We start from the raw sequence: 11,701 nt of genomic DNA, 5'->3' as shown, positions 1-11,701 counted from the left end.
CCCAATTGCATCTTAATTATGTACAAGAGCCCAGCATGGCCCTGGCACGTGAAGGGAGTTCTACTCAAAGGCACGGAAGACAAGAGGGAGGAAGAAGGGCCCAAATGGAGAGGTGGGACAGGACAGGGAGAGAGCCGTGAGTCAGTGAAGAGGATTCAGGCTGACAGAGGAACCTAGGGGGAGAAATGAGGGTTGCAGAGAGGACTAAGAGAGTCCAAAGGATCAAGGAGAGGGAGCTTTGTAATGGGATGGACAGGAGTGAGGAGGAACAGGGGAAGGGGAGGAGGGAAGGAAGAGGAATCTGGTGACTGAGGTAACCGAGACTTTGACAGAGACCCAGGGACACCGCGACCCGCACAGCCGCTGAAGCACTGGCTCTGGTTCTCCCTCTGCTGAAGGCAGCCTGGGGGACCTCATGCCCGCCTGGGCGGATGCAGGGCAGTTAGGGCCCAAGGAAGTCACACAAGTCTCAGCAGGAGGCAGAGGCTCATTAACGCAGGACTCATCAGGCTCAGATGCCTGCTGGGGAGGAGACAGAAGCGCAGTAAATGCATCTCATCATCCCGAGCAGGAAGGAAATGAGACATTTTAGAAGTCATTGAAAGGCAGATTTTATGTTCATTTGAAATAAAATGTTTGGTTAACCAGTTGCTCTCTGAGTGGCTTCCATGACTTTTGTTTTTAGTTGAAGTGGAGTTGGTTCACAATACTGTATTAATTTCAGGTATACAGCATAGTGATTCAGTATTTTTACAGATTATGCTCCATTCAAAATCATTACACGATAATGGCTATAATTCCTTGTGCTGTACAATGTATCCTTGTTGCTTATCTACTTTATACGTAGTAGTTTTGTATCTCTTAATTCCATACCCCTAATTTTTCCCTTCCACTCTTCCTCTCTCCTTTGGTAACCACTAGTTAGTTTTCTATATCTGAGTCTGTTTCTGTTTTGCATATATATATTCTTTTGTAATATTTTTTAGATTCCACGTGTAAGTGATATCATATAGTAAACACTGTCTGACTTATTTCACTAAGTATAATATTCTGTAGATGCATCCACATTGCTGCAAATGGTAGTATTTCATTCTTTTTTAATGGCTGAGTAATATTTCATTGTGTATATATATATATATATATACACACACACACACACACACACACACACACACACACACACACACATTTTCTTAATCCAATCATCTGTTGATGGGCACTTGTGTTGCTTCCATGTCTTGGCTATTGTAAATAGTGCTGCTATGAACATTGAGGTGTATTTTTTTTGTGTGTGTGTGGTACGCGGGCCTCTCACTGTTGTGGCCTCTCCCGTTGCGGAGCACAGGCTCCGGACGCGCAGGCTCAGCGGTCATGGCTCACGGGCCCAGCCGCTCCGCGGCATGTGGGATCCTCCCGGACCGGGGCACGAACCCGTGTCCCCTGCATCGGCAGGCAGACTCTCAACCACTGCGCCACCAGGGAAGCCCTGAGGTGTATCTTTTGAAATTAGTGTTCTCATTTTTTCCCAGATATATACCCAGGAGTAGAATTGCTGAATCATATGGTAGTTCTATTTTTAGTATTTGTCTTTTTCTGACTTATTTCACTAAATTTAATATTCTCTAGGTCCAAACACATTGCTGCAAACGGCAGAATATCATTCTTTTTTATGACTTCTGGATTTTGTATGTTCAAAATAGATATCAACTTGGCACTCACTGGAAACACCATGAGCTCAGGCTTGTTCTAACTGTGCAAGGTCTGAGTCATCTCGTCAATGACTTGATTTCTCATCAGACTCTTTGCATGCTGAGTAAAACCTCTCATAACCCTCATGGGTTTCTCCAAGGACCAGCTTACCTCCTGTGCACACAGAGCGTCCTATGTTACAGGCTGGAGTAGCCACCCAAAATTGGTATGAACTCTCTTGGGGAACAGTGTAATCACTCTCACTTATTGAATGCCTGGATCAAAACTATTTCCATAGAACGCAAGGATGTTATTTGCATTTTTCACTCCCATTCTTCCATGGTGTACAATAGAGTTTTCTAGAGGCTACTGATGTGTGATATCACAACAGTTTGCATGTAGAACATATGTGCGAATGTCAGACATTAAAGAGGTTTGCAAAAATGCACTGTCACTCTTCTAACTAAATACTTTTTATTTTGACAATACAGTTATTTTTCATAAAAACATGTTTTTAAGTTAGCCTGTGATGGGCTAATTGATACGTATTTTTGGTTACTCTTTTTTAAATTGCAGTATAGTTGCTTTACAACTTTTCTTGCTAATTAATTTTTTTTTCCTAACGAAATAGATATTTTAATGAGAAATTTAATTGAAAAGTAAATCTTAGTTTTTAATGTCGTAAATATGATAGAACCCACTTAAACAAAAGCTCTTTGAGGGAATTCCCTGGTGGTCCAGTCATTAGAACTCGGCACTTTCACTGCTGTGGGCCTGGTTTCAGCCCCTGGTCAGGGAACTAAGATCCCTGCAAGCTGCACGGCCAAAAAAAAAAAAAAAAGCTCTTTGAGTCTTCAATAATTTTTAAGACTGTAAATAGATCATAAGACCAAACTGATTGCAAGCTGAGTGAGACTGTGTACTTACCTTTTCTGTGTCTTTTCTTTAGTCTTCAGAACAAACCTGTAAGATAAAGCCTTCGATCTCCAGCATCCAAAAACACAAACGAGTTTCAGAGAAAACCCACACCTCTAACAAGAGGCAGATCTGGGATGGGGCATGCCCACTTTATTCTACCCGCTTTTCTACAGTGTCTCCTCGACATCCATTGCGGCAAAAGGAAGTCTTATGTAAGAGAAAGAAACCCACAACAATTAGTGATTTTGCAAGAGGCAAAATTCACTCTCCAAAGCTTTCTGAAAAGTATGCTGTGTTACTTTGTCTCAAGGGAAAGAAACAAATTTAGCTCAAAATGACCTCTCCATCCCTGGCCCTCAGCACTTGCTCGGCCTTCGCCAGGCAGAGTTCTATGGTAAGACATCAGCCCACCATGTCTGCACAGCGCCCTCTGCCGGCCCCTCTCCGCTCCAGCATGGCTTGGTCAGGTCTGGTGGCCTTAGACCAGGTTCCTCTTTCCTGTGAGAGCCCACGGGGACCAGTGGCATCTTCCAAGGGTTGGGAATTCCTCCAGTGGCAACCAGGCTTTTATATGAATATGAGAGGCTACCTTCACCAGTGAACCAGCCCTTGGGACCACTCCTGGTTTGCAGGTCCATTTTTCTGCCTGTTTTCCACATCCAGAGCTCAGAACACACACAAAGAACCACCTTTTCCTCTCTTGTGACTTGAGGAGGAAGCCTGGCATGAGCTTTGAGCCCACACAAACCTAGCTTTGAATCCAGGCCCTTCAACCTGTAGCTTGGCAAATTACTTAACCTTTCTGAGCCCCACTTTTCTCACTTTAAAAATGGAAATGTTAATATTTCTCTTGTAGGGTTACTGTGAGCTTGAAGTGGCACAGTGCAGAAGTAATTGGCACAGGGCTAAGCAGTGCTGGTTTCTGGTTGCCCACTTCTGCTCTACGCTGACGCTGAAGGTGACACTGAGCTGCATGAAATGTCACCACACCCTGGTTTCCTCCCATCAGGGGCAGGAATGTGTGCAGCTCTCAGGATGTAAGGTTGAAATAAGGTAGGTTTAATGCAGTAGTTCCTAACCTTTTCACAAACATTACACAGCTCATTCTTCCCTTAAAAGACTTTTTAAAAAATTATATATATTTATATATATAAATTATATATATATGCATATTTTTAGCCATGCCGCATGGCTTGTGGGATCTTAGTTCCCCGAGCAGGGATTGAGGCCATGCACCCTGCAGTGGAAGCTCGGAGTCCTAACCACTGGACGACCAGGGAATGCCCAAGATTTTATTTTTGTTTTGGCTGTTGTGGGGTTCAGAGCAATACTGAGCAGAAAGTACAGAAATATCCTATATACTCCCTTTCCCCAGATATCCACAGCCTTCCCACCATCAACACCTCCCACCAGATGGTACACTTGTTACAATCGATGAATCTACATCAACACATCATTACCATCCCAAGTCCATAGTTTACCTGAGGGTTCACTCTTGGTGCTGCACGTTCTATGGGTTTTGACAAATGTATGTAAGAGAAATGCATGTGTGCTAAACTGAAAGCAAGGGTCAGAGGAAGAGAGAGATTTGAAGCTATTCCGATGCTGGCTCTGAAGATGGAGGAGGGGGCCATTCGCCACGGAATGTAGGTGGCTTCTAGAAGCTGGAAAAGGCAAGGGAATGGATTCTCTCCTCGAATCTCCAAATGGAACACCGCCCTGTCAACACCTTGATTTTAGCCCAATGAGACCCGTATCGGACTTCTGATCTACAGACCTGAAAGACGACAAAGATGTGTATCACTTGAAGCCACTAGGTTCATGGTAATTTGTTTCAGCAGCAAGAGGAAATGAATACTGGGAGAAGTACATACCTCTGGGGATCAGAGTACTCCCACTGCTGGTGGGAACTTCAGGGCTCACTTCATTATCATCAGTGCCACTCACTTCAAAACTTGGATTTTTTTGCATTTCAGCAATTCTCAAAATATGGCACCCACAGCACTGAAATGTCTGTTTTCCTTATGTGAGGGGTTATTTATCGCATTAGCCTGTTGAAGTGATTATTCTCATTCATAAAGCCGAATTTAATTAATTTTCATATTTCAAGGGCTTGATAGCTGCTAACTATATCCACTTGGCCAGTCACTCCATAAAGCAATCTGTGTTTGTCCCTCTTGCACTTGTTTGCATCCTAAAAGGCTATACATACTTCTCGTAAAACTGCTCGGGATGCCAAGCCAGACTGGCAAATTCTCTGGAGGGAAGAGGATCCGCTAGTAGAACGCAGCTCGAGAATATGTGGCAAACAGATGAACACTAAGAGCGTTGCTTTAGTGGATGGGAGAGGGTAGAAGAGAGACAGTGCTTTTCCTTTCGACTCCGTGAGGATCCGGAAGGTGGAGCTGGGGGACTAGAGCAGAAGCGGTGGCCCCCAGCATCTACCCGCAGACAGCTTCAGAGGCACTTCCCATTCTGTGCAGCCTATTCCTGACCTTCCTTGTCTGGGGAAGCTTTCCAAGGGCTTTTTCAGATTTGGCTTCCGGTTGCCTCAGAGGAAGCCCAGGTCTGCGAATGCTTTCACGCCCATCCTGGCCATTTCAAATCTCCTGCTCAGGGACGCACTGCCTTCAGAGCCGACTATGTCCTCAGGGCTCCACCCGGGTGTCTGGTGGCCCAGCTTGCAGTGCCATGTTTTATTTTTGTGAGTCAACATGTATAGCAGCACTTATTCCCAGACAGGCCTGAGGGTGGTGCTAGAAAGTGCTTCAAAAGAAAAGGACAGGGCTTCTGTGGTGGCGCAGTGGTTGAGAGTCCACCTGCCGATGCAGGGGACACGGGTTCGTGCCCCGGTCCGGGAAGATCCCACATCCGCGGAGCGGCTGGGCCCGTGAGCCACGGCCGCTGCGCCTGCGCGTCCGGAGCCTGTGCTCCGCAACGGGAGAGGCCACAACGAGAAGCCCGCGTGCCGCAAAAAAAAAAAAAAAAAAAAAAAAAAGTAAAGCAAAGGACAAATTATTGCTGGATTTCTGTGATGCATAATCAAATGGATAGCATCGTTCAACTTATTATTACACGTCTATACAAGTTATGTGTTCTAAGTTGAGGAGTTTGGGCTTATTCCTTTTGATAGTGAAGTCACTGAAAATTTTTGAGCAGGCAAATGGCATAGTGAAAGTGGTGTTTTAAGAGTTATATTGATGGTGGTGTTTGGAGGGGGTTGTCATTAAGGAGGAAAAGAAGAGATACAAGGTGGGGGAGTAGTTTGGGGACTATTACAAAGAGCTGATATGAAATCATAAGAACCCAAACTAGGAAGACCCCAGAGGGAAAGAAGAATAAGCAACAAATAAATACAAGTTGGAGAGCAAGCAGATAGTGTGCTTAAAGAAACAGCAGGAGAAGCAATGACATCATACGGTGAAGGTGGAAAATCTGGAGCTTGTTTGTATTGTTGGCTTAAACAAGTTAAATTTGAGGTCTGGTGAGACACCCCAAGTGAGAGGTGAAATGGCCAGCAAGACACTGGAGATTTGAGAAAGTGACTGAGAATGAATTCCAGGCTGCAAACATGATTTGGGTGGCATTTGTGTGGAAGGGATAGCTGAAGTTGAGTATATAGTCACTTTATTCTTTTTCAAAACTGTTTTAGCTATTCTAATTCTTTTGTCTTTCCATATCAATTTTAAAATCAACTTGCCTCTACCTACAAGAAAAATCTTGCTGGGATTTTGATAGGAATTGCATTAAACCTATAAATCAACGTGAGGAGAACTGACATTTTAATTATACCAAGTCTTCCAATCCATGAACATGGTATGTCTCTCCATTTATTTAGATCTTCCTTCATTTCTTTCATCAGTATTTTGTAGTTTTCAGCATACAAGCCATACAGATGTTTAATTTTATTGGAAAAAATCCAATAACGTAATTTTAAAATCATTGGTACAGATGATAAGTACAGAGACACAGGGTTTTGAAATGGAATTAGGTGTCAAAAGCAAATGTTATGTATTTATCTTTTCTCTCCACAGCAGCAAGAAAGAAGGGAAAGAAGTAAGAGCTGCCAAGGGCAAGACCCAACAGCAAAGGGCTCCAGGCAGTTAGAGATACCGCAGGAGAAGCAAGCCCAGAATGGGGCAAAGCGTCCCTGAGAGGAATGTGCAGAGGTACCCCAGATGGCCTCTACCCTACTTCACAGTGTTATCAAGGAGTACCCAGGGCCACTACCAGCTCAGAGTGAGACGTGGAGGCCTGGGATCTCACAAGCAGGAGACACATGAGCCTTTTTACTGAGGAAGCCCTATATGAGATTCCCAGTTTCCCATCCAACTATGGTAAGGTAGTGTATATGAATTTGAAATTGCTCAATGACCAGGGGACTCAGTCCTAGAAAGTACACTATGGCAGCTTGCTCAGATGTCACATCCACTGTGCTAATGTACTCTTCTTAATAGCTCAGTGTTTCTCCTTATTACCAACAGTGGTGGCAGTAAACTCACCCTTAACATTTCCCAACTGCAAAGCCACTAAGACACAGCTTCCAGTTAAGTCTATTGTGGTCTCTACCACAGGGCAGAGGAGCTAACACCAGGAAAGGTCATTTTTTCCCTTACACTTTTGCAAAGATAAAAGTAAAACTGACTTCAAATATTGAGAGTTTTTGCCTTGAAGTCTCATCTCCTCCACAATAACACATGATGGAATTCAGAAAAACAAAGAAAATGTAAATCCATGAAGAAAATGACAAATTATATTATATCTGAAAGAAATAGGATTTTGTTTTTAAAGGCAAGTACGATCTTTCTCCAGCAGGATATAATTTTTGGCTCTTTTGTCACAAACAAATCACTAAAAGGAATAGCATTTTATTATTGCACAGAGCAATTCCTGAAGAGAAGGAAATGATGCGTGTGCAGTGTCTTGTCAGGTTTTTCTTCAGGCTTATGGAATATATTGAAAACACCAAGGTAGACATCTATCCAAACTCCACACAGAAACCCACAGAGGAATGGAGCAGACTCCAAGACCAAAAAGTGTAAAATAGCACACAATAGAACATTGGTCTCCACGAGCATGTTACAAATTTTAATATAAAGCTATCTAATAGAAATTAGTGACACCTGCTACTCAAGATTACTTGAGAGAGTTCAGAACTAATACTAGAAGAGAAAACGGGCACAGTGAGTAGAACAGTCCACAGCTGGGCATTTGGAAGGGGGCCCTGGAGGAAGCTAGAGCATGATTTTGAGGGGTAGGAGGAGTGAGCTGGGAGCTGGTGTGAACAGAGTCTTTCCTTCTGTGATATGGGCTTTCTTGAGCTGGGGGGAGTCACTGTGAGGAATGTCACTCCAGAATGAACATTGTGAACTCCTCAGCTACTTGTTTCTGTAGGCAAATGTTGTCTAAATACGACACGGGGGAATTAAATGATGATTTGATCAGAGTTGGAGGGACCACAGGAAGTAATCAGAAAAGGGAACAGTGGCAAAGGCTCAGTGGTCTCCGTGCTTCCACTGCAGGGGGCATGGGTTCGATCCCTGGTCAGGGAACTAAGATCCCACATGCTGCGAGGCGTGGGCCCCACTCCCACCCCCCCCAAAGAAAAGGCTCAGTAGTGCTTACTGTGGGCCAGGCACTGTTCACAGCACAGTTTACAGATGAAGAAAGTAAGGCATGAAGAGGTTAAGTAAACTGTCCAAGATTATTCAATGTTCCTAACCACTACACTATGAAAGTGGTTTAACAGGATGCTAAATATGATTCACAAATAGAAAAATTGGTGCCAAGTCCTCCCATTTCAGAGCAAGTTGCCGTGGCAAATTCCCCTGTTTTGGACTTACAACTATGGCCCCGTCACTGCCATTAAGACCGGAAGGTTCCCATTGCTGCTACAGAGACTTAAAGGAAATGCAATCACTGAGAGAGAAATTCTTCATGAGAAGAGAAAGGGCCTGGGAGGGGAGATTTGGTTAAGAGACACAGCAAAATACGGAAAAAACAGGAGGCTGGGATTCAGGAGGCCATTGAACAACCATTTAAACCTGAATCAAAGGGTTAAGTCTGGAATGTCTAACAAGAAGGTCCAAAGTGTCACCAAGGTGAAGTGACCCAACTAGGCAGGGAGTAAACAGAAGAGAGACAAATTGACCAGGCAACAGCCCAATCATTGTGTGAAGCCAAATCTGGTTGACTAAAATACACTGCATACCTGTAAATTACCTTCTTTATGGTTTACTCATAATTTGGCAATGTGGCTTTGCCCAATAAGCATCCAACTAACAGAGCTGTGCTGAAGACCACTTGGGGGGTGGGGAGCAGTACCATGGAGAAACAGCGGGGAAGGTGGTCTTCCCAAGGTCTCACCTTTTAGAGAAGAGCCTGTAGTTCTTTCTCACCATCCGTGGCAGGTACTAGCAGCAACAACAGGGAGCCCTCTCTTCCGTCCATTCCATCACAGTGGTTTCCTTCTTCTCTGCAGTTATGTTTAATAGGAAAACAAGATTCATCCTCCCAAACTTTGGCTTTGAGGTTGCACCAGGGTGTAACATGGGATCTTGACCACACAAAGTGGGCCAGTCCACCAGGTTCACGGTGGCTGACCCTGGAGCTTTATTACAGAGCATCTTTATCAGGCTTCTCAGAGCTTCTGGTGAGGGCCAGGACAGCATTTACACATCCATTTCAGTCCACAAGGGGGAAGAAAAGGCTTTCTTCTTACCTCTCTCTCAGAGCTTTTCCTCTGCAAAGCGGTGTTCCTTTCAGAATGAGGCTGCCAGCATCCTGCCAGACACAGAAAACAAAAGTCAGCCCCCAAATGAGCCAACTCCTTGGCCCCTCCCTGAAACTCTCTAATTATAAGAGTGTTTCCCCAGTGCTCAGCACATGGGACCTCTGGTCACTCATGTTTTCTGCTTATTTTGTCTGAAACGTCCTTCTCTAATTCCCTCCTTCCTTGTGCCTGCCTAATTCCCATTCATCCAATAGGAATTAACTTGGTCACTTCCTCCAGGAAGTCTATCCTGATTGCCCCCAGGTTATACCACAAGCTACTCATATATTGGCTCCCAGCACCCTGTACTTACCTCACTACAGCATTTATCAATCTATATCACATTTTCTCTTTTCTCCATGAGGGAACAGTCTGTGTCTGGATCATAGCTGATAACCAATATTCAATAGAATGCACATTTAGGGCCTTGACAAATATTTGCAGGATGAGCTGATGTTGGAAGCCGGCAGGTGCAGAGAAGTGAAGACATCATTAAGGAGTAGAATGGTCAAGAACGCAGCTACTGGTGCCTGACGGGCCTGTGTTAGTATCCCAGTCCTGCCACTTACTAGCTAAGTGATGTTAGACGTCCCTAAACCTTAACTCCCTCATTTATAAAATAACAACCACAACAATGACAGTAATAATTATTAGCTTTGTTTTTATTACAGTACTTACCTCAGGATTGAAATAAGGATTAAGTGAGATGTTCTTAGTGCTTACAACAGAACTCAGCACTTTCTAAAGGCTTGACAAACATTAGCAATACACCCTCCCCTCCCCCAATGCTGGCCTAGTCCTTTCTCTGCCAGGGTGGATTTTGAAGAGAAAAATCATTAATTGTTTAGAAAATCCTGAAATTCATATTTGAAGAAAACAAAATCGGATTGTTTTTCAAAGACAGCCTCCAGTCGGCCAGAAGCCGGTTAGTCATCTTTTAAAAGATGAGTAAATATCTTTTGAGCCGTCATCCGGAATGACTCACAGCCACAGAGGGTCTATTTCCAAGGGTGCACTTGAAGTGTTTCTCAAGAGCCATTTTTTACTCCCAAAACTCACCATTAGGTGGCAGCCGAGCCGGGGACCCTCGGAGAGAAGAGCAGCCTGACCCTTAGAGGGCTTGCAGAGGCCGCGGTGCTTGGAAGCAAATATCTGACTCATCCAGGGAGTGTTAGCCCAGAAAACGACAAGGGCTTCTTTCAACAGCGTGTAAAATATAACGTCCCTGGACCCAAAGTAGTACAACAGACACGGGAATCTTGAGTGTAATCTCCCCAGAAATAAAAAATTCAGGCAGTTGACCAATGAAGACACAAGAGCATATCAACTATTTCAGACACATGTTACAATACTGATCCCAAGATAATTAAGTGATACTGCAAGCAGCCTCATCTAGTTGTGTGTCTCCCCTGCTTAAAAGCCTACAGTGACCCCATCGGGGTTTCTCAACCAGTGGTGGGGGTGAAGGTGGGAGACTGGCATCAGGATCTCCAGGGGAGCAGCCCTGGTTTGAGAAAGAATATCCAATATGCCTACTTTTTTCATAATACCAACACAGGAAGCAAAGCTGGATGGGTTCTATCTAGTGGCTGTATGCAGAAGACAGAGTGAAAAAGCATTGAAAAGGCATGGAATTTTTAAAACAGGTATCAGAAGCATGGACCCAATATTAACAACAATAATGATAATGAACATTTATTAAGTATTTAATATGCACAGTGCTCTCTGCCTTTTTCTCTGCTTTATTTCGTTTAGTCCTTACAGCCACCCAATTATTAATAGTCCCACTTGACAAAAAGAGAACTAAGGCTCAGAGAGGTTAAATAATTTGTCTCCAGGCACACAGCTAGAAGCCAGAGACAACATTCAGATCTCAGCATTCTAACTCCACAGTGCACAGGAAGTCTGAGGTGGCCGGCAGGACTCCTGAATGCTCTGAAAGGTTCTCTCCTGCCTCTTCTCCTCCCAGGTACATCCAGACCGCTTGGTGAACAAACTGCCTGGCTGGACATTCCAGGAGCTAAGGTGTCTCCTGAGGTTACACTGAAGGGGGAGGGACTAAAGGATAAACAATTCCATCGAACAGGTGTTGGCCGCTGGCCCTCCACAACTGAGTACAAACCAAGGCATTCACTGTTCCAAGATGGAAGCCTCCACAGTTAGAACTCTCCAGCCCAAACAGGCTTCAGCTCGTGGTTGTTAGAGTACAGTGCTGCTTGCCACGAAAGCTTTGGGAATCCATCTGGTCTATCTTTCTTCTTTCAAGGGCAGCAGGGTCCCAGCTCACCTTGCTCTCTCACGTGCCCATGTTTTGCTCATGCC

General features: G+C 44.3%; 1 protein-coding gene across 5 annotated transcripts in view; it reads left to right on the top strand.

The window, feature by feature from the left end:
- Positions 1 to 1,969: 1,969 nt before the first annotated feature.
- The window catches only part of LOC307176923 (uncharacterized protein), a 121,507-nt gene continuing 111,775 nt past the window's right edge, over positions 1,970 to 11,701 (top strand). For 2 of the 5 annotated variants that reach the window (XR_013824950.1, XR_013824951.1), the window contains exons 1-3: positions 2,875 to 3,001; positions 3,464 to 3,660; positions 6,642 to 6,776. Coding sequence is in view for 1 of the 5 variants with exons in the window: in XM_079903462.1 (XP_079759588.1) it covers positions 2,942 to 3,001; positions 3,464 to 3,660; positions 6,642 to 6,714 (330 nt within the window). In the remaining 4 variants the exon portion in view is untranslated. Of the gene's footprint in view, positions 3,661 to 6,641; positions 7,210 to 11,217; positions 11,262 to 11,701 lie in introns of those variants that run through there. The other 3 variants (XR_013824952.1, XM_079903462.1, XR_013824949.1) reach the window with 3 other exon arrangements.

This window comes from Stenella coeruleoalba, assembly GCF_951394435.1.
Source record: "Stenella coeruleoalba genome assembly, chromosome: 18".
Classification (NCBI taxonomy): Eukaryota; Metazoa; Chordata; class Mammalia; order Artiodactyla; family Delphinidae; genus Stenella; species Stenella coeruleoalba.
This window is presented reverse-complemented; position numbering and strand designations above follow the sequence as displayed.